Consider the following 25,452-nt stretch of genomic DNA (forward strand, 5'->3'; position numbering starts at 1 on the left):
CCCGTTTGGAGTTTGGGGTTTCACTAATTACTCCTGTTTCCAATTGGTTGGTTAAAAATAAAATTTAAAAAATTAAAAAACATTCATACCAGGGCTGCGGCTATCAAATACTTTTTAGAACTGATCATTGTACCAATTATGCGTCCACTAATCATTTAAAAAAATTATTTTGTCTAATTAAACAACAAAATGTGCATACAGGTTGCAAATATTACTTCTAAATTTGTTTTGCCTTCCTCACATTGCACACTGCTGTCTCTCTGACTTTGAGTGCGTATGGCTTTAAAAGGCCTGACCCGGTGAGTGATGTGGGTGCCGTTGAATGAAAGTCAAGTTGGCTGTTGTGAGCGCAAGTTAGCATCTAGCTGGGCTGGCTGTTAATTGGCTAACCATTTGCCACTCTGGCCATCACTTGCGGCGAGTACGTTTGAGTGTGTATGAGGTGTTTGATTTGTTACAGTTGGTTCAAGAAAGCGATTGAAAGTGCGCCAGCGACTGTGTGTAACCTTGACCACAGTTGAGGGGGATTACGATAAGGTACAGTCTGCTCTAGCTAGCAGTGGTAGGTTGTATGACATTGGCTACATATGTTTTCATCACCGTTTGTGGGTGACTGTGGGATGGATGAGCCCAAACTTGAGATATTATTTACCTTTTACGCAATTGTATGTTTATCAGCAGTAACATTCGTCTGTGTGGAAACATGATCCCGGTGAAGCTTCAATTCTCAATTTTGGCTTCTACTTTTTTTTGTATTTGAATTTATTGAGTGTGTCAATTAATCTTTTTCGCTCTCTTTAAAATAAAAATGTTCATTTAAAAAGAATCTTCCTCGTCTTTTCTAGGGCTCGCTTGCCGACAACAACAACACACTGGTGGATTCCATACAAGCAGGAGCGCACCGTCGAGTCAACCCATCTTTCTTTTCGCCTGAAGCCGAAACAACTCTCAAGCCCCGAGCATCCACCCCTCGCGCCGTGGTCCCCTTCCCCTCTTCCCACCACGTCGACGGAGTGGGTGCCGGCTCCCTCCCCCAGGGCTGGGAGCGAGGAGCTGGGCGACCAGCTAGATAAGCCCTTGGAGAATGATGCGGAGGGTGTGTGGAGCCCCGACATTGAGCAGAGCTTCCAAGAGGCCCTGGCCATCTACCCGCCATGCGGCCGGAGGAAGATCATCCTCTCTGATGAGGGCAAGATGTACGGTACGCCCCGCCCCTCTATCGCTTTCACTGTCAGATACATGAGAAAGAGTATATACACACGTGCGCACGCCCTCTTTCGCCTTCTTCTGTTTCCTGCACAGCTGTCACTTCCACTCAGTCCCTCAGCGCAACACGCTGTCGGCCAAAACCTCGCCAACAGATGCGCAGTTTTTTGCAGCGGAAAATAGAATCCGTGCTAGTCGTTTCAAGGTGTGGGATGTAGTGAAAGCCTATTTTTAAGTGCTTTGTAGAAAGAATTTGTTGTCAACTGGCGGGTCGTAAGGCAGGCTAGTCGCGTCGCGGTTCACCGAGCTGACTTTCATGCAGCCGGCGTTGAGTTGTAGCGGTCCAGGGGGCGTAGCTACCATTCGGCTCCAAGTCAGCTGGGCTGGGTTCCAGCTCCCCTCGTGACCCTGAACATGATCGGCGGCATGGAAAATGGCGGATAGATGAAATATGTGGAGGATGACGTGCCGTTTGTCGGGATGGGTCTTTGTCGACGTTTCCTTGGCTGAGAAAAGAACTCATCCAATTTTTTTCTCCTTAAATAAAGTTCTGACAGTTCACGCCTCTGCGTCTTCAACCCTCTTATTAAAAAGAAATGCAGCAGAGCCAGCAGTAGTCAAATATGCCATCAACTTATGACAGCGACTGCGGGCGCTTGCTGTAATGCAAACACAGTACGCACTTATTACACCAGCCTGGGGAACCACACTTATTGGTGTTATTGGTAAAGCCTTTTTTTTTTTTTTGGTTGCAATTTTTACAACATAGCTATTTAACTGGTTTGTAATGGTCCGGCCAGAAATCACAGTTAGCTTTTAAGAGCAAGCATATCACTATCACACTCTTTTTGTTTACCGAGTAGACATGAGGCAAAATCTTGTTACATTTCCCGCCCCGTACCTACTGCGTCCTGCGTACGCGTCCGTATTTTCCCTACAAATAGAGGGTATCCGTGCTACTACCACGTTCAAGTGACGACAAAACCGCAATTGCACTTCTTAACCTCGTGGTTGCAAATACTAACTTGATCAAATTCCAGATGATCACCGTTTTTTTTTTCCATCAACAAAATGATTCATGATCACCGTCCATTGTGGCATGTTAAGCAGAGACAATCAAGCCCAATTGTTGACGCACATCCTCCCCCGAAGCAGGTGCACTTCCTCCTTAGCTCAGTTCGAATATAGCAATTTGATTCGAAAAAGAATGAACTTTGCTCTTGAACTGAAAAGAATCGGAGCGTTGCCCCCTGCCAAGCAGGTGTCTGCAAAGGTAAGCTGGCGCGCCTCCATGACACGTCGCTGAAAGATGTTTGCTAGCAAATGGCTTTGGCCGCAACGCGTGCCATGTGGTGACTTGGATGGATCCGGTGGTTGGAAAGCACGTCTGACAGAAGTATTGGCGCGATCAGACGAGCTCTGTCATCGCCTTGTGTTGTGTCGGTGCCAAACCGCTACTTTAACTGTTAGCATTGCCACCTTTTGCGGCTGTCGCTGGCCTCTGTGTGACGCGCACGATTGCCTTGGGATGGAAGGCGGGGGTCATTCTTTGTCACAGCAACGAAGGGTTTCATGGGCTAAGTTTGATAGAAAGGTGGTAAAAAAAAGTGCCCCCAAAAAAGGAGGGGGGGGAGGGTCCCGTGCGGTTTGATGATGTGCACCAGGGAGCGCACTGGCCTGCCAGGAATGGCATGTGCACTTGGTAGTCCGGGGGTTCAAGGCAGCTCAGCTGTAACGCTAAACCAGAATAGACGTTTACCCTTTGAGCGCCTGAAACGGGGCGGGGGGAGGAGACAAATAAACACCAAGGTGGACAGTGGTTTCTTGCATGGCCTCGGGGGGGGGGGGGGGACCTCTCTCACACCTGTCCCCTCGCTGCACAAGTGCTATTTCAGGGTTTTACCTCGTCCTCACGCTCCCCGTTTTGAAAATCAGTCTCCCGCTCTTTAACGGGCCAACTCCTCTTCCATTGTCACTGAAGTCAGGACCTGAATGCCTTTTATATGCTTTTTAGTTCACTTTAGGTTTTTTTTTCCCTCCCCCTACTCTCGACAACATCGTAATGATCGGACGTGAAACACAATTTACTATCCATCCATCCATCCATCCATCCATTTTCCGATACGCTTATCCTCACAAGAGTCGGGGGGGGGGGTGCTGGAGCCTGTCCCAGCCGTCTTCGGGCAGTCGGTGGGGGACACCCTGAACCGGTTGTCAGCCAATTGCAGGGCACACAAAGACCAACGACCATTCGCGCTCGCGCTCACACCTAGGGACAATTTGGAGTGCTCAATCAGCCTGCCACGCATGTTTTTGGAATGTGAGAGGAAACCGGAGTACCCGGAGAAAACCCACGCAGGCCCGGGGAGAACATGCAAACTCCACACAGGGAGGCTGGAGCTGGAATTGAACCCGGTACCTCTGCACTGTGAGGTCAACGCGCTAACCACCGGACTACCGGACCCGCCGGGCCCGCCCTCAATTTCTTGTAATAATTATTATAAGTATTATGTTTGATTGAGGCGGCCCGGTAGTCCAGTGGTTAGCACGTCGGCTTCACAGTGCAGAGGTACCGGGTTCGATTCCAGCTCCGGCCTCCCTGTGTGGAGTTTGCATGTTCTCCCCGGGCCTGCGTGGGTTTTCTCCGGGTGCTCCGGTTTCCTCCCACATTCCAAAAACATGCGTGGCAGGCTGATTGAACACTCTAAATTGTCCCTAAGTGTGAGTGTGAGTGCGAATGGTTGTTCGTTTCTGTGTGTGCCCTGCGATTGGCTGGCAACCGATTCAGGGTGTCCCCCGCCTACTGCCCGAAGACAGCTGGGATAGGCTCCAGCACCCCCCGCGACCCTAGTGAGGATCAAGCGGCTCGGAAGATGAATGAATGAATGAATGAATGTTTGATTGACACATTTGCCATTCTCTTGTTGAGCACACTTTCATTTAAACAAAACACAATTTCAACCGTGAGACATGATCTCTCGATCAAGAATAATGAGTACTCAAATGTAAGATCGCACCACTCGTTGGGAATTCATAATAGAAGGGTACAGCGCCTGTTCCCCCAGGTGAGCGTTTTAAATTGTATCCGTTTAAAATCTGGAACTGCTGAATTCAGCACAAAGTTAGGATTTTGCTGGATGACAAGCACCAGGTTTGTCATCAGGTCTGTCCGTTTTCCTTTCTGCTGCCTTCCCTGTTGAACCCAACATTGTTGTGACAGTCCGAGATTTAGATGAATGATTTTGGTAACGCAACCATTTTCCCGAAGCGGCCAGGATACTTCATCGTTTGTAGCCCTTTGCAGCTCTACCGGTGTCCAGCGACTCACCGGTAGGCCAGCAACTCCAGTCATTCAAGCAGCCGCAATCAATGCAAAGCCACTTTGTCTGTCTTCAATGTTGATCATGTTGTCACAGCGCCGACCGCTTGTCGTCTCGCGGGTGGCCAAATTAAATGTCTACCAGGTAATGAGTTGATTCTCCTGAAAAGGTTATTAGGTGGCCTTCCGCAAGCTTAAATATGAGCTCTTAGACAAAACAGCAAAATAACAATGCGTCTGCCGGCTGAATGCGGCATTTTCTGAATTTTAGGTCGAATTCCCGGCCGAGGAATGAATGCCATTCTTTCGGTACAACTATGACATTTAGTCTCTCCGGGCAGCAACGTTGAAGGAATGCCTGCTTGTGCCCATTGTGGAATCCGTAATTGATGGGAATGTTTTCAGACCATAGCCCCCATACATTTGCAACATTTTTTCCCCGCCCGTGCCCCTGAGCCCATTACTCAGCAGGCCTATTAGCTGGCTTATTAGGGACGGTGTCAAGGATATTGTGGCCGTCTGTGCGCCTGTGGTAATTCGACATGCGTCTGCCTAGGAAAACATTTCCTGCCTTGTGTGGCTCTCAGCAAGAGATATGCCCTGCACTCTGACCGTAGGTCTCATGTTGGAATAATGGGGGGAAAAAAACTCACAACAACAACAGTTGCTTGTTGTACGGTGCGAACCAGTGTGGAATGTGGTGTTGAAAATTAAATGATCTCGCCATATCCAAGGAAATCTGTATGCCTCTGTTCAATATGCATTATTTACTCACTGGGCAGGGTTACTACATACTGTTTGATGCAGCTGTTTGGTTTCGTCACACTTGATGCGCTAACAGCTGTGAGAGCAGCTCTTATCCGGGATTTTGATGGTTCTGTTCATGAGGGGGAGGGGGGGGGGCTTTCATTGCTGTTGTGAATGAAGTCAACAAAGCTTCCCTGAATGCTGACAGGATTTTCACACAGTTTGGCAAACAAAGAATATGCGCACACCGAAGCATTATCCCGCTAAGCTTTGCTCGCGCAGCCTGTCATCCTATTGTTGTCTTTTTGTGTCCTGATATAAATATGTCATATGGCTCTCAAGGGTGTCTCATTAAAAATGTGATGTAAAGGTCAGCACAAAGTGCGTCGTCTCACTCGTGTGTAAACTTTACCAGTCAAGTGTGAGATTCAACTTTTGTCTTGACCTGCGCCCTTTTAAGTGGTGCCACCTGAGCCAGGGCAGCTGGAAAAACCTTCCAGCGTGTAATTATGTAAAATACTATTGCAAATGAAGAACTTGTTGGCTCAGAGCGCATCCACCCAAATTACATCTCAATGTATGACGGCCACTGAACATGCAAGAAAAATGCGGAGTTCTGCAGGGCAGCTTTCTAGAACCACTCGCATAGTTATTTGTCACTAGACTGTTGGTAGTCATGTCCAGTCACTGTAATGCAAAATAAAAGTAAATTACAGATTTTTTTTGTTGCACTGAGTGGTTGTGCACATATTAATATTTCAAATTGATTTATCGGAAATGCAACTTTATAGATTGAAGCATATCAGTCACTGTGAAGATTCTTGCGTCATCGCCACTTGCACTTGAGTCATTGTTAGCATCGATATATGACGCGTCTTTTCGGAGAACACTTAGCTGAGCACACGGTGGCCCGGGGAGGGAAATCACACCCTACCAAGACATTCCGTCAGCCTTAATGTGATCTTCCTGAGCAAATGCTGAGCAGGGGAAGGAAAACTTTTGACTGCCAAGGAAAATGGCACTTGGCATATTTTGTTGTTATGCAGGTGTCCGCTAGATAGTGACGGCATGAGATTTGATCGTAATATATTATGTACAGATTGTGTGTTATAAAGTCCCCCCCCGATGAATGCGCAAATGTTTTGTTGTGCCCAAACAGGACATGCTCCCGTGGGGCTATGTCAGAGCGGCAAATGCAGATGCAGAAGCCGTTGTCAGTGTATAGGAATGTCAGGAATGCACTGAACGGGAGTGATCACACTGGGCCATTGATGCAGATTTATGACCTGCCCCGGCTCAAGGACTGACTCTGGACGGGGGGGACACCAGAGTGTGCCTTTACCTGCCCCATCAACTTACCCCGTCAACTACCGTATTTTCCGCACTAAAAGCTGCAACTAAAAGCCGCACCTAAAGGCCTTCCATTTTCTGAAAAGCTCACAGCGTGCCTTAAAATCCGATGCGCCTTGTGTATGGTCATTACAGTAATATTTCAACCCCAAAATGGCTCCTTGCTCGAGACATGCTGACAATGCAGAATTCAAACTTAAAGCGATCGGTTATGCACGTGAACACGGAAATAGAGCAGCGGCAAGAGAGTTCAACATTAACATGGTTATACCTTGCTGTGTATTAGTGTTAAGCGAACTGTGTTGCTGCTTTATTAAATACGTTTTACTGACATCTGATCGTTCTGTTGGTGTCTACTTGAGCATAGCTCCATCTAGTGGATGCATTGTAGATAATAGACGTCTTATAATGCGGTGCGTCCAATGTATGAAAAAAATTACAAAATGGGCCATTCATTGAAGGTGCGCCTCATAATCTAGTACGCCTTTTAGTGTGGAAAATACGGTACACTATAATGAATGACCGAATGTTTAAAATAAAAAAATTCAAACAAAAAATCCATTCCGTTGGTTTATTTTCATCCCTTATTTAAATGCAAGAATGTTTTGACATGTTCCTTTTATTTCTTGTGGAATAGCGGCGAAAAGTACTCTGAGAAGGTGTATGATTTTTGTGTTGAAAAAAATACTTGCAATGTGTGTCGGTTGGTAATGTGCATTACTGCCACCTACAGGATTGCAGTGGAAAAATGTGTGACTTGCTCGAATTTGATGTGTACCCTTGAGAAACCTTCCTCGTGTTACGCTGCGGCCTTGGTCGGCACAAGTGGTCTCTCTGGCTAATTCTCACCGGATGATCTCACCAACGAGTGAATGACTCTCCTCTGATATCGTGGTTGGATTGGAAAGTATTTTTAACGGGACCTTCCCCAAGAATTCGCCCATAGAGTGGCGGAACATCTGATATGAGAACAAAATCAAGATGGATCATTGCGTTAAGTCCTTTTCCGAAGGGTCAATCTGAACAACAGATGCTTATTTGCCCATTTCTTGATTTTCTGCAAAAGAATGGACTGGCCCCCAGTTTCGTAATGCAGACAATGTGAAAACAATACGAAGAAATCTATATTTGACTTAGTCAAGTCAAGTCAAACTTTATTGTCAAACATGCTCTTTGTGCAACAAACAGCACAGATGAAATTACTTTCCTCTCTCAACCACAGTGCAAAAGACTTAGTATCGCTTAGTGAATGGCAACGCAAGATGGCCGCCAGTGACCAATTCATGCTACGGTGACTTTGCGGCAGATGTAAGCATCACACTAGAAATGAAAAAAAAAAATCCTGCTTCCTAACCTGAAGAACCATGGTTAATAATGATTTCAGACTATTCTTGATAATAGAATTTACAACAGTTTTTCTAAATGTGCAGATTTACGATATTCATCTTAGAGCAGCGTTTTTACATGTGCACCGCGGGCTTTAGTGTGTTAGTCACAGAATTAAAATTGAAACATGTTTACATCTCGCATGACTTGGTGAATGACAGAGTTTATTTCCTTCCAGAACAATTTGTTTGAAGTCCCAATTATACATTTTTGGGGACCACTTGACTTTTGAGGTTCTGCTGAAAACTGAGACATACTGTATGGTCACATGAACTGTCTACCTCATTTTAAAACTTGGATCTTGCGTGCGAGGATGACGAGGTCGTAAGAAACCGCATGACCGTTGCCCTCCGGCGTCACCCGAGCCTCTCAACGGGCGAGAGGGTAGGTGAGGGTGACTGTGGCGAGGGGAACAAGGCCAAGATTTACTGTGGGCGTAAAGGCATATTCCATAAACATTGACACACACACACCAGCTGCCTGGCAGTGTCACTAGACTGGGCCCGGGTCGGGTCCCAGGGATCTGATTGCCGCCGCGGTCGGCACCTGCTACGCCAGTGTGAGCTGTCTGTCATTAGTGGACGTGCACTGATCCGCACCCGCTGTGTAAGTACAAGTGTGGACTGTCACTCTTTGACACTGAAGCCGGCCTTCACAGAGACACGCGTACTGTACGTATATATCCTTAACGCAGGGGTGTCCAGACTTTTTCTTCAGAGCACCAAACTATTAAGCAGTTAAATATCGTTTGAATCAAACTAAACACAAAACATAGAGAATTACACTGAGTGTGTTTAAAATAACCACATCGTTCAGCCTTTCAGTCCACTAGCTTAATGCTAATTAACATATGTGTGGCCATGCTATAATGCTTCAAGCAATGGATCGAACACAATCTAGCAATAGTACTCACAGTCTTATATTCTTTATTCTCAGTGAAGAATGACCAATACTAGTGCTCTACTGATGAGCTGTGAGGAGTTGAGATGTCTCACTGAACAGGATGTTGATTCTGTTTACTTCTGTGCAATTATGTCATTCCTTCATATTTGTATAAAATACAGAATTGTGGGGTGCTGTAGTTGCAGTGAACTTGCAGTTCCAATTATACAAGGGTGAATTTTTCAAACCGCTCCTTTACCGAATCACATAAGATCCTCCAAGTGTCACTGAATTAGTCAGTTTCTGTTAAAAAAAAAAAAAATGAAAGCAAAGACAGATTTGAAAGTGACGTTTTTTTATTTGTTTGTTTTTTCCATGACAGGACGGAACGAGCTGATAGCACGCTACATCAAACTGCGCACTGGAAAAACGCGGACCAGGAAGCAGGTGAGTCCAACGCAGCCACTTCGCAGTCGTCCCTATTTTTGAAGGCCTTCAGAAAGTCCGCCCCTGCTGAGTGATGCCCCCGACTCCCCCGAGTAGCGGCCCCCAAACCGCCGTCCCGACGACTGATTTGGGGCCAGGGACTACGCATGCAACGGGATTGTATGTTGGCATGCTTTTTTTTTTTTTTTGTGCGCCTCGTGGACTTGTTGCTCGTTAGAAGCGGCGAGGAGCAGGGGACTATGTCCATGCAGATAAGGCGAGGGATTTGCAACACTATCCCCAAGCGTGGCATCTGATACGGAGGGACTGATGTAGCGGTGGCAATGATGGATGTGCATAGAGAAAGACCCTGCTAAGTCATCTGGCACAGTCACTGTGGGAGTGGTGATGAGAGAAGGCAGCGAGGGGCCGGAGATGGACTGAGGGTCGGATTCAGCTTCAGACAACTTTATTGATCCCGGTGTGGGCAATTCATTTGCAGCTTCCAGGTCCAAATGCGCATCAGCCTCAACAAAACATTTAAGGTCATAAAATATGTCAAGTAGGTAAACAGGCTATGTGACAGACTGATAAAATACAAACAATGAGATTCAAGTAATGCGACACAACAAAACCCCATCCATGAACGATTAAAAGGAAAGCACTTCATTTGAAAAGAGTGCAGGAAAGCGTTGAGAAGCCCAATGGCCGAAGCTATAAACGACACGGGGGGCCTGGTTTACCTAAAGTATGCAAAAAAATTTTTCAAAAATGCTTGCAAAGTTGAATAGATACAAATAGATGCGTCTCACACATGCAATGTGATTTATCTGACCAGCTAACTTTGACGTAACGCAGGGAAAATGAGAGCGCAAAGTTTCCACTTGTGTAAAACATTTTTGAAATGCCAGAAACAAAAATGATTATGACGTATTGTCTGTTGTACAATTGCAAGATAACACAGCACAGCACATACATCCAATTCAAAAGCATTTGGCGGGTAAGTTAAATCAAACAACACACGGCTTTTCGGCAGTTGCTGGCTGCTCCAAAATGATCAGTGCTATATAGTGTTTTTTTCCCCCCCTTTTCCACATTGTACATTTTTGCTCAGGTTGACGTTTCATGTTGTATTTGAACTTTGGAAGTCTTTGAAAGTTGTTTCCAGCAGTCTCCAGTTTAATACTAATTTGCATATTTGCATTTGAGACGTTTCTATGGTTCAATTTTCCATCAGATAAATACTGGACGCATTATAGTTAACAAAATTACCAACTTTTTTTGGGGGGGGTCTCCTCTAGGTGTCCAGTCACATACAGGTCCTAGCACGAAGGAAGGCCCGCGAGATCCAGGTGAAGCTGAAGGTACGCTACGTGAGTCAACCTTTTTTCTTCGTTTTTATTATGTAGTATGAAATAGCAAGTGGCAAGATGTTTCGGATACAGTGGCGTCTTGGGATGCAAGTTGAATTTGTGACCATGCGGTGTTTGGCAAATCACCTTTTTTAAGGCGAAGCAATGCGATTGTTTCAAATACACATTGTACGTGTCGTTCTCTTTGTTTTATGTTTAGTTTGACAGTTAGCTTCAAATGGGCGTGGCGATCAGTGGCTAGATGTCTCGCTTTTGAAAAATTGTTCAGTCTGCTGCTTTTTGTAACGCGTTTACCGCCACCATACAGCGATCGTATTTCAGATTTTATTTTGCAAGTCAAAGCAAAAAAAACAAAAATAAATAAAATAAGAAAAACATTAAAATCACCCTCACGGTGCCACATAATCAAGTCACTTAAATCACCACTGCTCAAATATTTTGTCCTGTACTCGCTATTGAAATGGGTGTGTGCGTGTGTGTGTGTGTGTGTGTGGGGTGCTTTCAGTCCTAATGCTAATATATTCACATTCCAATTGGATGATTAAATTGCAGCCTCTAATTGACATTTTTAAACGTGGTGTTTTATGAAACTTATTTCAAGACGCCCAGAGGGCTTTACTATGTACAATTATGAGCACGCCGAGCCAAATACAATTGTCAGGGAACAAATGAATCACCGTGTTATTCCCCTAAAGGTATTAGGACTCAAAAGTAGTTCCAGTGTCATCCCGCATTCGCAGCCGGCCGTGGGACCTCTTCTTTGCCGCGCGAGCCACAAGTCTTCAGCTGGCTGAGCCTCGCAGCAGTCACACGGTTAGCCTATATGACGGAGGGGTGCTTTTTAAATGCTACTCTGCTGTAACTGAGACCCAGACCACTGGCAGCCCCGCTCCCATATTCCAGCTATGCCCTTGTGTCATCCAGCCCCGCCACGAAGAATGCACCGGGTGGCCTTGCCCTTAAAATCGACTGTGCTTTCAGGAAACCACTGTGGATTTAGGCGCAGGCGTATCACGTTGCCACAAAGCACAGCACAGACAGTTGAGGAGCAGCTGACGATTTTGTTTTTGTCTTTTTGGTGGCAATAGTGCGTTGCCGCTTTTTTTTTTTCCCCCCCGATGGTAATGATTATATCACCTTGTGACCCGATTTGTCCACGAACAGAAGCCGCTTGTCATCACCCCGCCGAAGCAGTAAACCAAACTCTTGACTGTAATATCACCTTATCTACACCTGTGCGGCAAGCTGGCCTCAGGCCCTTCCCCTCTCCTTGAGGAGCTTCGCTTGGGTTACCGGCCAAACTGCGGCAGTGCTCCCCCGTTTGCGTTACTGTGTCTCGCTCTCTGTCGTCCACCCATAGGACCAGGCCGCCAAAGACAAGGCGCTACAGAGCATGGCCACCATGTCCTCGGCACAGATCATCTCCCCCGCGGCCTTCCAGAGCAAGATGGCGCTCCAGGGACTCTCCAGGCCGGCTTACCCCACGGCTGGTGGGGTGAGTCACCGAATAGTACCCTTCAATAACTTTTTAGCCCCTTTTTATGAAGTTGATGTTGTTCACATTGGTCACCACATTTAGCACAACTACACTGTTTAAAAAAAAAAAAAAAAAAGAATTCATTGTCTACTTGTAAGAAAGCTACTAAACCTATTCAACTTGGATTCTTGTATCGAGGCTCTAATCTTGTTTTTCCGTCCATTTATTCCAGTTTTGGCACGGGGCTCTTCCGGGACAGCCAGGAGGCCATGAAGAGTGAGTGCGCCGCTCGCTCGCCGCTCATGATCATATCATTCGCGTCTCATCCGATCCGCTGAATGCGCATCAGATGCATTTCGGATCGGGCGGATAAATTAGAGCTTGTCCGTGTAAATGATAAAGTCAGCTGTCAGACGTCAGGCATGCCGCCGTGTCCCCTGCGCCTTTAGAGGTCAGGCGGTCCAATTAGTGTATGAGATGGGGTCACAAGGCAGTAACATACCGCTCTTCTCCCCCCCCCCCCAGCATTAAGCCCTTCTCCCAACAGAGTTACACCATGCAAGCGTCCGGCCCGGCCCCCATAACAGGTGGGCGCCTTCCCTCCCTAACTCCTGTCGTGTTGACAGAGCACCATCTCGCCGGCAAAATGATGACGATGCAGTCATTGCAGCGATCTTTGCATGTTTTGCACTCAAACTGCCCACCGCCCCACTTACCAGGTTATGAAAGCACTGTGGGGCTGTCCATGTCACCTGGTGCGCCCCCTTGGCAGGGGAGATGTATCGCCAGCTCCAAGCTGCGAATGCTGGAGTTCTCCGCCTTCCTGGAGCAACCTCAGGACCCAGACGCTGTAAGTGGACTCGCGTTAATTCACCACGTGAGAGCCTTTTATTTCATTCATTCATCTACTACTGGTCTCGTTTTTTTTTCTCGAGCCATGCAAGATACTGCAACACTGGGGAACGCCATTTTTGTTAAGTTCGGTCTGACGGCTGTTTTTAACCAATTTCTAGGTGCAGAATCCAAAGCTGATCGAGCTTTTTCATGTCATGTTTTTGAGCCATATGATCCCTGTTTTATTTTTTAAAAAAAGGACCTAAATGTGCATGTACATTATATAAAACAAAATAGATCTTACAATGGTATGCCAATAGTCACAACGTTAAAAGACAAGCCAGTCCGAATTCTTTTAAGTCCTATTAGAATGAGCTTTCTGTTTGCATAGATTGATAATACAGTACTGATCTTTTGGGAGCTGCACACACCACTCAACGCGCTCAATTGTGACTGCACAAACAAGTTGCCACGTAGCTGCAGATAGCAATCGTAATATGCTAGCGAGTCTTACAACAACTAATCAGAGAAATTACTTTGGTAAGATGTGCAAAACACTGCACCTCAAATGGAATCTTTTTTTTTTTCTCCCTCCCTCTTAATGAATAAACACTTTGTCTCTCCCACCTAACACGCTCCATAGTTGAGTCATGGAGATGCAGAAAACCTCTTTGGTCACTTTGGTTTATAATGACTTTACTTTTAATTACCTGTATATAGTACAACTTCAGTTTAGCGTTTGAACACGGGAGTCAGTTTTAGGGTTTTAGGTTTAAGCCAAAGTTATGGTTTCAAGTTAGTGCAGCTACATGATGTCTTCTGTTCATTTGAGACTAATGAAGCACTGAAAATGGATGCTTGAGTGCTTAAAGACCCTTAAAGGCAGCATTTTAACATGAATAACTCCCCACTTTTTTTTTTTTCTTTGGCGCTCCCCAGTTCAACAAACACCTTTTCGTGCACATCGGTCAGTCCAACCCCAGCTACAGCGACCCCTACCTGGAGTCGGTGGACGTCAGGCAGATCTACGACAAATTCCCTGAGAAGAAAGGAGGCCTGAAGGAGCTGTTCGACAAGGGGCCGCACAATGCGTTCTTCCTTGTCAAGTTCTGGGTAAAAACAAACAAACAAACAAAAAAAGACCTTTCGACTTGCAATCATGTGTAAATTAGATGACTTACCGTATTTTCCGCACAATAAGGTGCACCTAAAAGCATTCCATTTTCTCAAGATTTGTATAGAGGCGCGAGAGTGCGCCTTATAATCCAATGTGCCTTTACATGGCTCAATATTCTGATTTCTTGGACGCAGTATGTTAAATGTTCTGTAAAGCGCATTGTGACAGCTACAGCAGATTGGGAAAGCTCTACATCACTAAAGCTTTATTGTATTGTATTGTATACCCCTTTGCGTAGCTCCATCTGGTGGATGCATAATGCAACCGCATCCACTATTGTAACCTATGCGCCTTATAATGCAATGCGCCATATATCTGAAAACATTTTTAAAAGAGGCCATTCATTGAAGGTGCGCCTTAAACTCCAAAGCGCCCTATCATGCGGAAAATACGGTAGTTCATTTACTCTGGTAAATCCTTAAATTGGAGGCATCAGAAGAGTCGACGGCCCTTCCCAAAGTCATTAGGGTGAAGTACAATGCGTACTCCTGTTAATGTTTTCTTGCACCTGTTGGCTGTTAATGGTCCTGCAGTGTTAACTGTGTTGTGTGAGCTTACGTATTGCAGTCAAAGGACATTAAGGACAATTTAGACAGTTAGCACGATCCTTGCTGTGATCACTCGACCACACGCACCACAAAAAAAAAAGTGGCATCGATGCAGAGTGTACAGTACTTTCCCTCTGATGATGTGTGTGACAAGCAGCCTTGAGGGAGACTGGCAGCTCTGAACTTCACCAGAGGAAATGTGAACCCGGGCACCTGTCCCTGTGCGAGTCCAACACTTTTGCAGCCCCCCCCCCCTTCCCCACCCTATGTACTTATTTATAGAGCAGCTCCACCCCAAAACACACGTATAAGATTGAACCACCAGCGAACAAAGCGTCTGTCAATTTAAGACAGACGAAAAAAAACCCCATCTATGACCTTAAATGAATTTTAAAGACCACATTGAAGATTCGATAAATTCAGCGATAGATGTCGTTGAACTACCAATAGTAGTATGCGGGGAGGGGTAGCGGGGGTCTATAACAATTTTTTTATCAGGTGACCACGTCTCCCCAAACTGACCTAGACAAGCTTCAAGCCACTGCAGTGACAAGGAATTAACGGATTATCATGTATGTGGCACGGCAGGAAAGGGGAGGGCGTGTCATGGGATGGTGCCGAGAGAGCCAATTTGTCAGCCTACCTTGTTTGTTTCTTATAAACTCATTTTTTGATATCGATGAAGAAACCCTGAAAGCCCATGTCCACTTTGTCAACAGTAGATTGCTTTTCCAGGGCAGTTTCCGTGCAACTTTAGATAATACAACTTAATGTTTTGAAGAAAGGCATTTGAAGTTTGGTCTCCTAATTTTTTTTTCCACGGCTGTCAATTTTTTTAGCTAGCTTGGCTTCAAACCAACATGTCATCATCGCAAGGTTACGCTAGTTCTGGCCGCATACACAGGAAGCCCGCTAGCTTCCCCGTACAGTCCCACAATGTATAGTAAGAACTTGAGCGCCTTTTTTGGCATCAGTGGTATCTGGCGCAATTCTGACATGCAGTTCGATAGTTAGCTTTGGCTATACCATGAAGATACACCATTCCTTTGGCTAGTCCCCTGGCGTGGCCACTAGAGCTCCTCATTGACATGCGGTGAAATAGCCCACCAGAGGCTTTTAGCGAATGTATTTTTGCGGCTCAATCATGTAGTCGTGTGTAAGCATATGAAAGATGCTCTGTGAAGTAGCATCCGGTTTTCCAGGTCGTATTTATTGCCGATTGATTTTTGAACTTGGTGTGGTTTCAGTGCGTTCATCAGATGCATCCGCAGCGTTTGAGAGTGGACACAACGGCTTGATTTTTATTTTTTTATTTTTATTTTTTATACTACAATTTGATGAATGCTTCAACTTTGCCAGGGTTGTTCACGGCACTCTTTTCAGGGGTGTTTCAAATTCGGAAAACATATTTAGTTTCATTTCACAGGAACTTGACATGAGCAGGAGACTTGTGTGCACCGTTTTATAGTCTCGAACTCGTCCGTCGGTGTGAATGTGAGTTATTTTATTTTGTCTACATGTGCCCTGTGATTGACCGCTGATCTGTCTAAAGTCAGCTGGGATTGACTCCAGCTCACCGGTGAGGTGACCCATAACAGGAGAAGTGGTCGAAAATGAACGGGTGGATGCGTTGAGCAAGGCCATCAAGGATAATTGTCAAATATACAGAAGACCCTTTGCATTGCCAAGGGACCGTGAATGTCAAGTTGAAAGTACCGCCTCGCCTTTTCGTGCCTGCCAGATGGATTTTGTACGTATGGGGTTACCCTTCTCACATGTTGGACTTCCGCATTATTTATCGTGGTGGGATAAAGGACATTGACACCGTTTTGGAAGTGGTCTTAGGTGGGCCTTTGGGGAAAGACAGCTGGTCAGATTCCCGGGTGGCATTTGAACGAGGGCAAGATGAGACCTGTCATCCATATATCATCGGGAAAAAAAGGGGGGAGTGAGACTCTCATAAAAGTAAGGAGATAGAAATGGAGACTTGTGGTGTGAACCAGAGAAAGAGATCAGTCAGTCAATGAAGTATTAAGTCGGTGCATGGTCGGTCCCCCTCCAAGAGGTTCAGCCTAAGCCAGGTTTTCACCAAGTTCCGGTTCGGTTTGCCATAGCACGATTCCGATTGGTATTCGGCTGAGCGCTCTTGGGATCGGAGACATTACAGCAGCGAGAATGAATTCAATGTGGAGCAGTTCATTCACTAGTGGCACTTCTCTTGACCAATCAGTGTGCCGTAGTTCTGCTCCTGGTATGCCAACAAACGTGTGCTAGACTGAATGTATCCACCCCGGTCAAGGACGACGCCACGAATTGATGTCCAAAAAGATTTTATTCTTGGAACACCGTGACAACTCAAACACATTTCAAACAACAATCGACATTACAATAATCTCTTAAGCAAAAACCAAAATACATACCGTGTGCACCTTGTTAAAATGAAAGTAGTTTTGTCTCTTAGTCTCTCTCTCGATCTCTCTCTCCCTAACTCCCTTGCTATCCGCCACACGTGACCCTGAACCAGAAATGATCCTCGAGAAAATATTCCAAATAACATCTTTAAAAAACAAAAACATAAATATGAAGGTTCACATGGAAACAAACACCTTCACAAACAACAACCTCTAATAAATTATAGTTTAGTTGTCATAGCAACCAATCGGCTCAATAGTGGCGCTAGCCACATTGAACATGGGCGGGTTTTAAATTTTTTTTGGGGGGGGTGGGGGGGGAGACCTCTGTACATGCTGAACTGAACGGCTCTGATTGTTGGAAAAGGGGTCTTGCTCTCGGTGTCATTTTAAAACAGATCTTCTCAAAAGCATCTTTGAATTAAAAGAACAAAAAGTGTCCCGCCCTCAAAAGACCGCTACATTGGCTGCGCAGACAAACTGGACCGTACGATAGATGGACACCTATTGATCTTTTTTTTTTTTCTCACGTTCTCAATTTTAGTCTTGTTTTGATCCACACTCGATGCGATCTCGGCGATGAATTGACCTCACGCTGCAACTGTAGGCTAAAAACTCAGTACTGTATATAAAATGGGGTCTATTTTTTGGGAGCCTTCGCATGCTGAACTTCTGAAAAGACGAGCGGTTCGGCGTCGTATAAATGGAGAAAATATATATATCTCCAGTTGTCATTCTAAAACGGAGATCTTACAAAAGCATCTTGGAATTAAAACAATAAAAGATATCCGCGCCGGCAATCGGAACAGTCCTCTTCACCTTCATAAAGAGCAAGGAGGACACGCCCGGGGAAGTGGTGACCCCAGGGTGTGTGCTGAGGTACAGGTTGGCATGGCAACGGTGACAGGCAGATGACCCACTTTCAAAACTATGGCATTTTAAATTCAATTTCTGCTAGACGCCCCTGTCGGCCACCGGCTAGCCTGACACCCTCCTCCCCGCCCTTCCCTCTCGTTTGCGCCCGTAGCCCTGTCCTAACAGATTGTCGCACGCTTTTGAAGTGCCCACGGAATCTGATTTGAGCTGCCTCTGCTAAATTGTTGCACAGCCGGCCGGCCCGGCGTGATCTAATCAGCCAATTGTACGCCGCTGATTGTAATTGGATGAATTCCCTCGCAGGCCGTAAGGCGGGCAATGGGGCTCCGGCGATGCTGGCCGGGCCTCGGGGATGAAGACAAATAGAAGAATTACACCAGGCCCAGATGAAGACGAACGGGGCGACGAAGAGATGAGGAGGCCGAGCAGTGTCTCAATGGCCCATTAGTTGGCGACGGGGTGGGGGTGAGGGCGAAACAGGGCGGCTGTCAACGTTGAGAGCGCACCTCGGTCGGACCCAAAATCGGATTACGCTCGCCAATTCCGACATGAACCGTTTGGTGCATCTGCATGCACTTGAGGCTCAAATTGACCTTAAGAAATCTCCGTTAAAACATTTGATGTGGCATCCAATTGAATTAGCTTTGTGTGCCTTGGACCATTTTTTGCTCCATTACAGCTGCGTATTATCTTAAGCGCCGATATGAAATCTGAATTGGGAATGGCTTGGCTCAGGTGGTACGGCTGCGCCTTCAGCCTCCACTTCCACGTCCAAGATTACCGCCACATTCTCATGCGTTTTGGAATCGCAGTCTGCGGTGTATGTACGGTTTAGCTAACTATCGACAAAGGCAACATGTTTGTTTTCACACTCAAATTCACTCCAACTATAAAATATGAGGGCGGCCCGGTAGTCCAGTGGTTAGCACGTCGGCTTCACAGTGCAGAGGTACTGGGTTCGATTCCAGCTCCGGCCTCTCTGTGTGGAGTTTGCATGTTCTCCCCGGGCCTCCGTGGGTTTTCTCCGGGTGCTCCGGTTTCCTCCCACATTCCAAAAACATGCGTGGCAGGCTGATTGAACACTCCAAATTGTCCCTAGGTGTGAGTGTGAGTGCAAATGGTTGTTCGTCTCTGTGTGCCCTGCGATTGGCTGGCAACCGATTCAGGGTGTCCCCCGCCTACTGCCCGAAGACAGCTGGGATAGGCTCCGGCACCCCCCGCGACCCTAGTGAGGATCAAGCGGCTCGGAAGATGAATGAATGAATGAATAAAATATGAGTGCCCATCACTTTGGCTGTGTAGAAGCACTTCTCTCTGTTTCTCAAGCGCATTTACAGTATCGTCGGGAATTACAAAATCAACACACCCAAAGTGTTGTTACGCATGAATCCAACCCAGGAAGGAGACACACACAGCATCTTTGGAATCTCGAGGCTACTTTGGCAGACTTAGCCAAGGTCAACTGAGATCTGCACTTTGGATGCCTCGTGGCTTTGCGGAGAATTTATTCTCAAGCGTGACTCAGCTGTCAAGATTCTTTCTCCAACAGACTTGCGCCGCTTGATGGATGTCACCAGGAAGTGCTCGCCTTGGAAGACTTTTTATAAGATCTTGGAGAGTTTTTTTTTTTTGTGATTGATTGATTTATTTATTCCCTTCACATATCCAGAGGGACATGCGCATCTGTTTTTTTTTCCACCCCAAAATCTGAATGAAGGCCTCAAATTAAGCGACAGCTTTTTGTTTCTTCCCCCGCAGGCGGACCTGAGTGTGAACCTGCAGGACGACAGCAGCTTCTTCTACGGGGTTTCCAGCCAGTACGAGAGCTCCGAGAGCATGATCATCACCTCGTCCACCAAAGTCTGCTCCTTTGGCAAGCAGGTGGTGGAAAAAGTGGAGGTAAGGATAAGTCCAGGGGGCAGGTTATCGAGCAGTGTCTATAAATTGTCTCTATATATCCATCCATTCATCCATTTTCCGATCCGCTTCATCCTCACAAGGGTCGTGGGGGTGCTAATAAGGGGGGTCACCCTGAACCGGTTGCCAGCCAATGGCAGGGCACACGGAGATGAACAACCATCCGCACTCACACCTCGGGACTATTTAGAGTGTTCAATCATCCTGCCATGCATGTTTTTGGAATTCAGGAGGAAACCGTAGTACCCGGAGAAAAGCCACGCAGGCACGGGGAGAACATGCAAACTTCACACAGGAAGGCCGGGATCAAACGCACAACCTCTGCACTGTGAGGTCGACGTACGAACCATTCGTCCACCGGACCGCCCATATCAGTTCACAGAACACCCAAACATTAAAGCCTAGCTTAGGAATACCCTGAAAAGACTGGTAGCACGTTGGCCTCACAGTGTGGAGGTGCAGGGTTCAGTTACGACTCCGGCCTTCCTGTGTGGAGTTTGCATGTTCTCCACGTCTCTGGGTGGCTTTTCTCCGGGTACTCCGGTTTCCTGCCACATTCACTCTAAATCAAACACATTTTTGCTGTGGGCCACATTTTAGTTACCTTGGAGGGCTGTTATGACTGAAACCAAAATGTATTTGAAACCAGGGGAAAAAAAAGTTCAAACAGTCTCCTGGACTGGTTTGTGTTTACTTTTAAGGGTCCGGTGTAATTCCAGGCCTGGACTCCTTCTATCCTGAAGTGAGAGCCAACAAATGTTGCATGGGAAAGCGTTAAATCAATCCTGTTGTTTGAAGCCAAAGTGCAGTGGCTTGTGTAACACGCTTAAAGGGTTGTTTCATTTCCACGGGACACAATAGACACTTGTCCCGCCGTATTCCAGTTTCATTCCGGCGGAAAGTTCTGGAGATACTCGTTACACCCCTCTTAAAACACGGAGCGCTTGCTACTGCTTTCTCATTCTGAGAAGTCTTGAATCATTCAAGGAGAGCGAGCGCACGTGATGTAAGACTTTGCGGCAGATTCCAGTCAACCAGCGCTGAGCTGTGGTCAGGAAGTTGACATGTGGGAGAAGGGGGGCCGTTGGGCCGGGGGGGCCGGGGGATAAAATAAAAATCCCCTCCATGACTCACACTTACATTTCCCGGTAAATGAATACAATGGAGGCCCTGCCCCCATCTGCGCCTGATGGATTATAATATACAATATAAACACACACAGCCTTGGGTTGACGCCTCAGTCCACCTCACGATGACACTTAGCGGCATCATGATTTGATTAGTCTTGTCACAAGAATTATGTCTATTGTCCGGTCCAGCACGCTCACGTGCTGCATGACATACAGTTGATTGCATTACGTTTATTACACTTCATCATATAGACGCCGGGGACGTACCACTACACTGTTTTTTGGGGGGTTATTTTTTTAACCGCAAAACAGTTAAAAATGGCGAATGTGTTCACACATAGGACTTCGGTGACGTGCTCGTGTTTTTTCGCTCGCTCAGACCGAGTACGCCCGCTTCGAGAACGGCCGCTACATGTTCCGCATCCACCGCTCCCCGCTGTGCGAGTACATGATCAACTTCATCCACAAGCTCAAACACCTGCCCGAGAAATACATGATGAACAGTGTCCTGGAGAACTTCACCATCCTGCAGGTATGTACAATTTCTGCTTGTATTCTGCTCGATATATTTTTGTGTTGCACATTATACACGTGGAAACAAAAAGCTTAAGAGGGAGGGGATAGTGGGAACGCCGCCTTGCTCGATTCACTGCTGTGGATGTTTTTCTTCATCAGGTGGAATCTAAACATTCACGGACATCAATCAAATATATTCTTTGAGTATCCTTCGAGTTTCCTATGGGGAGGCATGGAAGAGAGTCTCGCCCAGCTTCTCTGTGTAATGGCTCATAGACGCCTGCAGATGGCGACATTTCATTGGTTGGACTTGAAATCGGCACAAATTTAGACTTCGCCAACGTGAAAATAAAAAGTATATATACACATATATAGTTTATGTCAGTTGCCATTGCTGGCGCCGCTTTTTAGGATTTCCACATTTCGCGATGGCGAAGAGTTAATTTTTTTTTTCTTAGACTCTAAATTTGTGCCGATTTCAAAGCAATGCAATGTCGCCATCTACAGGCATCTAAGAGTCATTACACATACAAGCTGGGCGAGACTCTCTTCCATGCGTACCCAGAGGAAACTTTTTTTTTTTTTAACGGGAGTGGGTGGAGAAAAGTCTGGGCCAACTCTGGTTTGACCATTAAGGTGAGGAAGGAAGTCAGTAAATAAATAACATTAACAATGGCCAACAGATGGCCGCATAGTGTCGTGAACATGACCGACCACTGGGAAGTCGAACATTACAAGCAGCTTGCGATTGATCAAAGTGTTTGCCACATTAAATCGCCCACAAAACGTTTCACAAATGAGAGAAAAGATGATGGGGATCATTTATATTTAGAAGTAGAAACTGTAACATGCACACACACACACACACACACACACACCTACACACACACACACACATATACACATACAAATGCACGGTCTTATGTCTGTGCACACACACTACTAAATACCGCTACATCTAAATGGCATGTAAATAATTTGTGAAGTCTGTTAAATGTAAATATGTTATTCTGAATTTAAAATTTGTCAAGTGCTGAAAGATGTGATCGGGGTCCTCACTTTGCCGACGGTTGCGCGCTAACAGCTCTTTAAGTGCTCGTGATTGGTCAGGGCCGCTAAACCGACTCCGACGATGCTCGGACTAAGTTCTTGGAGGTCCGACGCGGACTCCAAGATGGTGGACGGAAGGCTTTAAAGACACTGGCGGCCGCATTCCTCCTGGCAGAGGGACAAAGGCCATATTGAGCCCACGCGGCCGACAACATGACAGCATGTCATCGGGGCCTCTCAATGGACTGATTTACTTCCTATTGAATCTGAAACGCTCGCGCGCGCACACACATACACACACACAGTCTCAGCAAAATGCATCAGCATTCAACAAGCTGCGTATTCAGCGTCAGACAATTGTGCATCGTGAATCGAACAAAGCATGCGCTTGTTGCATGCCGCAGCGTCAGGGGGCATACAGTACAACTATGTCGTCCTTCAAGGCCACCGTAGTTATTGCTCATTCGATGATGCAGAAGTGAAGTCCAGTTGTGGGTCACATTGCGGACGTTTCGAGCACTGGGCATCACTTTGGGGTTTTTTGGAGATACACGCACAATTTTAGTCTATGAAAAACCTCACCACACAATGTGCGGCCATGATCAACACGGACTCTTAACTCCATTATAAAGCCTGTTGAAAATTGTCGAACGGATGAACAAACCTCCGTTCACTTCTTACCCTCTGAAATTGTACCCCCTCCTCCAAATTTTCCTCCCCAACCACATTTATTTGGACTACCTCTACTACTGTGTTTTGTTCAATGAAAACTTTGCCACCCATGGGTGGGGCCAGCCTTTGTTTTTTTCCTCTTTTGAAATTTGCCCCCATGGTGAGCACCCGCTTTACTTCCTCTGTTGGATGAAATGTACCCTCCACATTTTTCCCCCGGGGTGACTTGACCCCTTTTATTTCTATTCATGTATTTTTATCAATCTTTTTAAATTTTGTGTCCCCCTCAGAGAACCCCCCCCCCCACCCCAAAGTACTTACCTACTACTATCTTTATCTGATGTTTTGGCCCCCCAACACCACCCCCCCCAAAAAAAGAAAAAGAGCGACCGCTCGACTTTTACTTCAGCTTAATTAATTTTTTAAAATGTTGCACACCCTTAAAATGCCTCTGCACTTTTACTTCTACTAGATAAAAATTTGCCCCTGGCCTCCTTTTAGTTTCTCTGCAACCCTCAGCGCGGCAGTCATATTAGTCTCTCTTTTCATAGGATAAAGAATATATGCCTGTGAATATTGTCATATTTACATCCGTTGCTCCACCGTCTGTTTTCAAATATGCATTGCTTAAAGGGTTCCATTGACGTGACACCTGTGCTACTCGTCAGCCCGCCCGTGGCGTTTCCCATTATATGTTAACATTTATCCATCTGAGTTATGAGTATTCTTATTTATTAGTTTCACGTTTAGTACCTTGACTCAGAGGATGACACACGCGTGACCCACTTCTTGTTGTTGTCTCGCCTAGGTGGTGTCCAATAGGGACACCCTGGAGACGCTGCTGTGTGTCGCTTACGTCTTTGAAGTATCCACGAGCGAACACGGCGCCCAGCATCACATCTACCGGCTCGTCAAAGACTGACACCAACGCGGCAACGTCGCCGCACCTCCGCACAAAGACGCGCGCGCGCACTCCTCGGCGAGCTACGGGCTCGAGGGGTCCCGAACGTTTCCCAGGGACGAACGAACGACACTACTGAGGATTGCGAAGAACGGGGAACCAGGCTCGGTGCGTTGACAGTGACAGGAAAGGACCATGATGCACTGGGGTCTTCATACCAAAGCCCGGCCTCGGAAAAGACCTGCATGAGAGCATTGTCGTTGGTGTTTTCTTGTTCTTTTTTTTTTTTTTTTTTTTTTTAATATGATTCTGCTAGAGCTTGTTTTTGCTTTGATTGTCATGCATGTGCAGGAGTTTGGCTGACTCAGGGTGCCACCTACTGACTGAAAGAAGAATGGCACACACCTAACTGAAAGTGTAAGGCAGAAAATTGCACAATGTTTTATTATATTGTTGGGTTTTTTTGTTTGTTTGTTTGTTTGTTTTTTTTGTCCCAGTGCCAATCACGTGTGTGCTCTTTGAATAATGACCTTGTAAACCTGCCACGCGTACGACGAGACGAGGGAGGCTGAAGATGTGGTCAGTGGCGGTCCTTTTGTGTTGGTGTGTTTGCTGTTTGAATGTCTCCCGTGTTGTCTTAAGACGCCCAACAATAACAACAAAAAAAAAGGCACATAATGACGATAATAATAGTAAAAGTGATAACACGGCTACCTTGAAGCATAGCACAGTTGGATCTGTATGTGGATTGCAGAGGTCGACTGTCTCCTTGCCCTGAAGTGTCCGATGAAAATATAAGTGTTTCTTACAAAAATGACTAGGCGTGCATTTTTCTTTGTTTTCATGTTACATGAATGTGTTAGTTATTCTTTTCGATGGCGCCATCGGGTTATGTGATGTTATTGTATTTTTCATTATTATGTCGCATATTCCATACTAGTTTTTAGGTAAATAGACATCAATCATGTTTTTAGGTTATGCATTTATTGAATGTCTGGAACACTGATCAAGAGCAAATTTTAATCAGAGATGGCTTCGTGTGTCCCTAAATGCATTTGAGGATGATTTCAAAAATTTCTTTAAAAAAATATATTTTAATGTTTTTGTTTTTCAGTTTAACCGATAAAATCTTGTGCAGTATGGGTTTTAATTTATAGTTATGGCGTTTCAGGGAAAAAAGTCCACCTGTTGCTGAACCGAAACCTACATGACATATTATTGCCATTATTATGATGAAAATTAAAGTGTGGGGGG

The 25,452-nt window shown here is 45.9% G+C and overlaps 1 protein-coding gene across 3 annotated transcripts; it reads left to right on the top strand.

Moving 5' to 3' along the window:
- The first annotated feature begins 1,064 nt into the window (after positions 1-1,064).
- LOC127597624 (transcriptional enhancer factor TEF-3-like) lies at positions 1,065-25,450 on the top strand. 3 transcript variants are annotated; one of them, XM_052060781.1, is made up of 11 exons: positions 1,065-1,196; positions 9,273-9,337; positions 10,618-10,689; positions 12,050-12,184; positions 12,399-12,442; positions 12,692-12,753; positions 12,886-13,016; positions 13,940-14,113; positions 19,771-19,911; positions 21,439-21,591; positions 24,106-25,450. In XM_052060781.1, exons 4-11 carry the CDS (start codon positions 12,083-12,085, stop codon positions 24,217-24,219), a joined length of 921 nt encoding a protein of 306 aa, XP_051916741.1. In that variant the 5' UTR covers positions 1,065-1,196; positions 9,273-9,337; positions 10,618-10,689; positions 12,050-12,082; the 3' UTR covers positions 24,220-25,450. The 3 variants fall into 3 exon arrangements, with proteins under 3 accessions (XP_051916741.1, XP_051916742.1, XP_051916740.1); XM_052060782.1 differs by lacking the exon at positions 1,065-1,196 and adding an exon at positions 8,536-8,614; XM_052060780.1 differs by lacking the exon at positions 1,065-1,196 and having other exon boundaries at positions 9,266-9,337.
- The last annotated feature ends 2 nt before the right edge of the window (positions 25,451-25,452 follow it).

The sequence above is a fragment of the Hippocampus zosterae genome, chromosome 3 (assembly GCF_025434085.1).
Source record: "Hippocampus zosterae strain Florida chromosome 3, ASM2543408v3, whole genome shotgun sequence".
NCBI classification, from domain to species: Eukaryota; Metazoa; Chordata; class Actinopteri; order Syngnathiformes; family Syngnathidae; genus Hippocampus; species Hippocampus zosterae.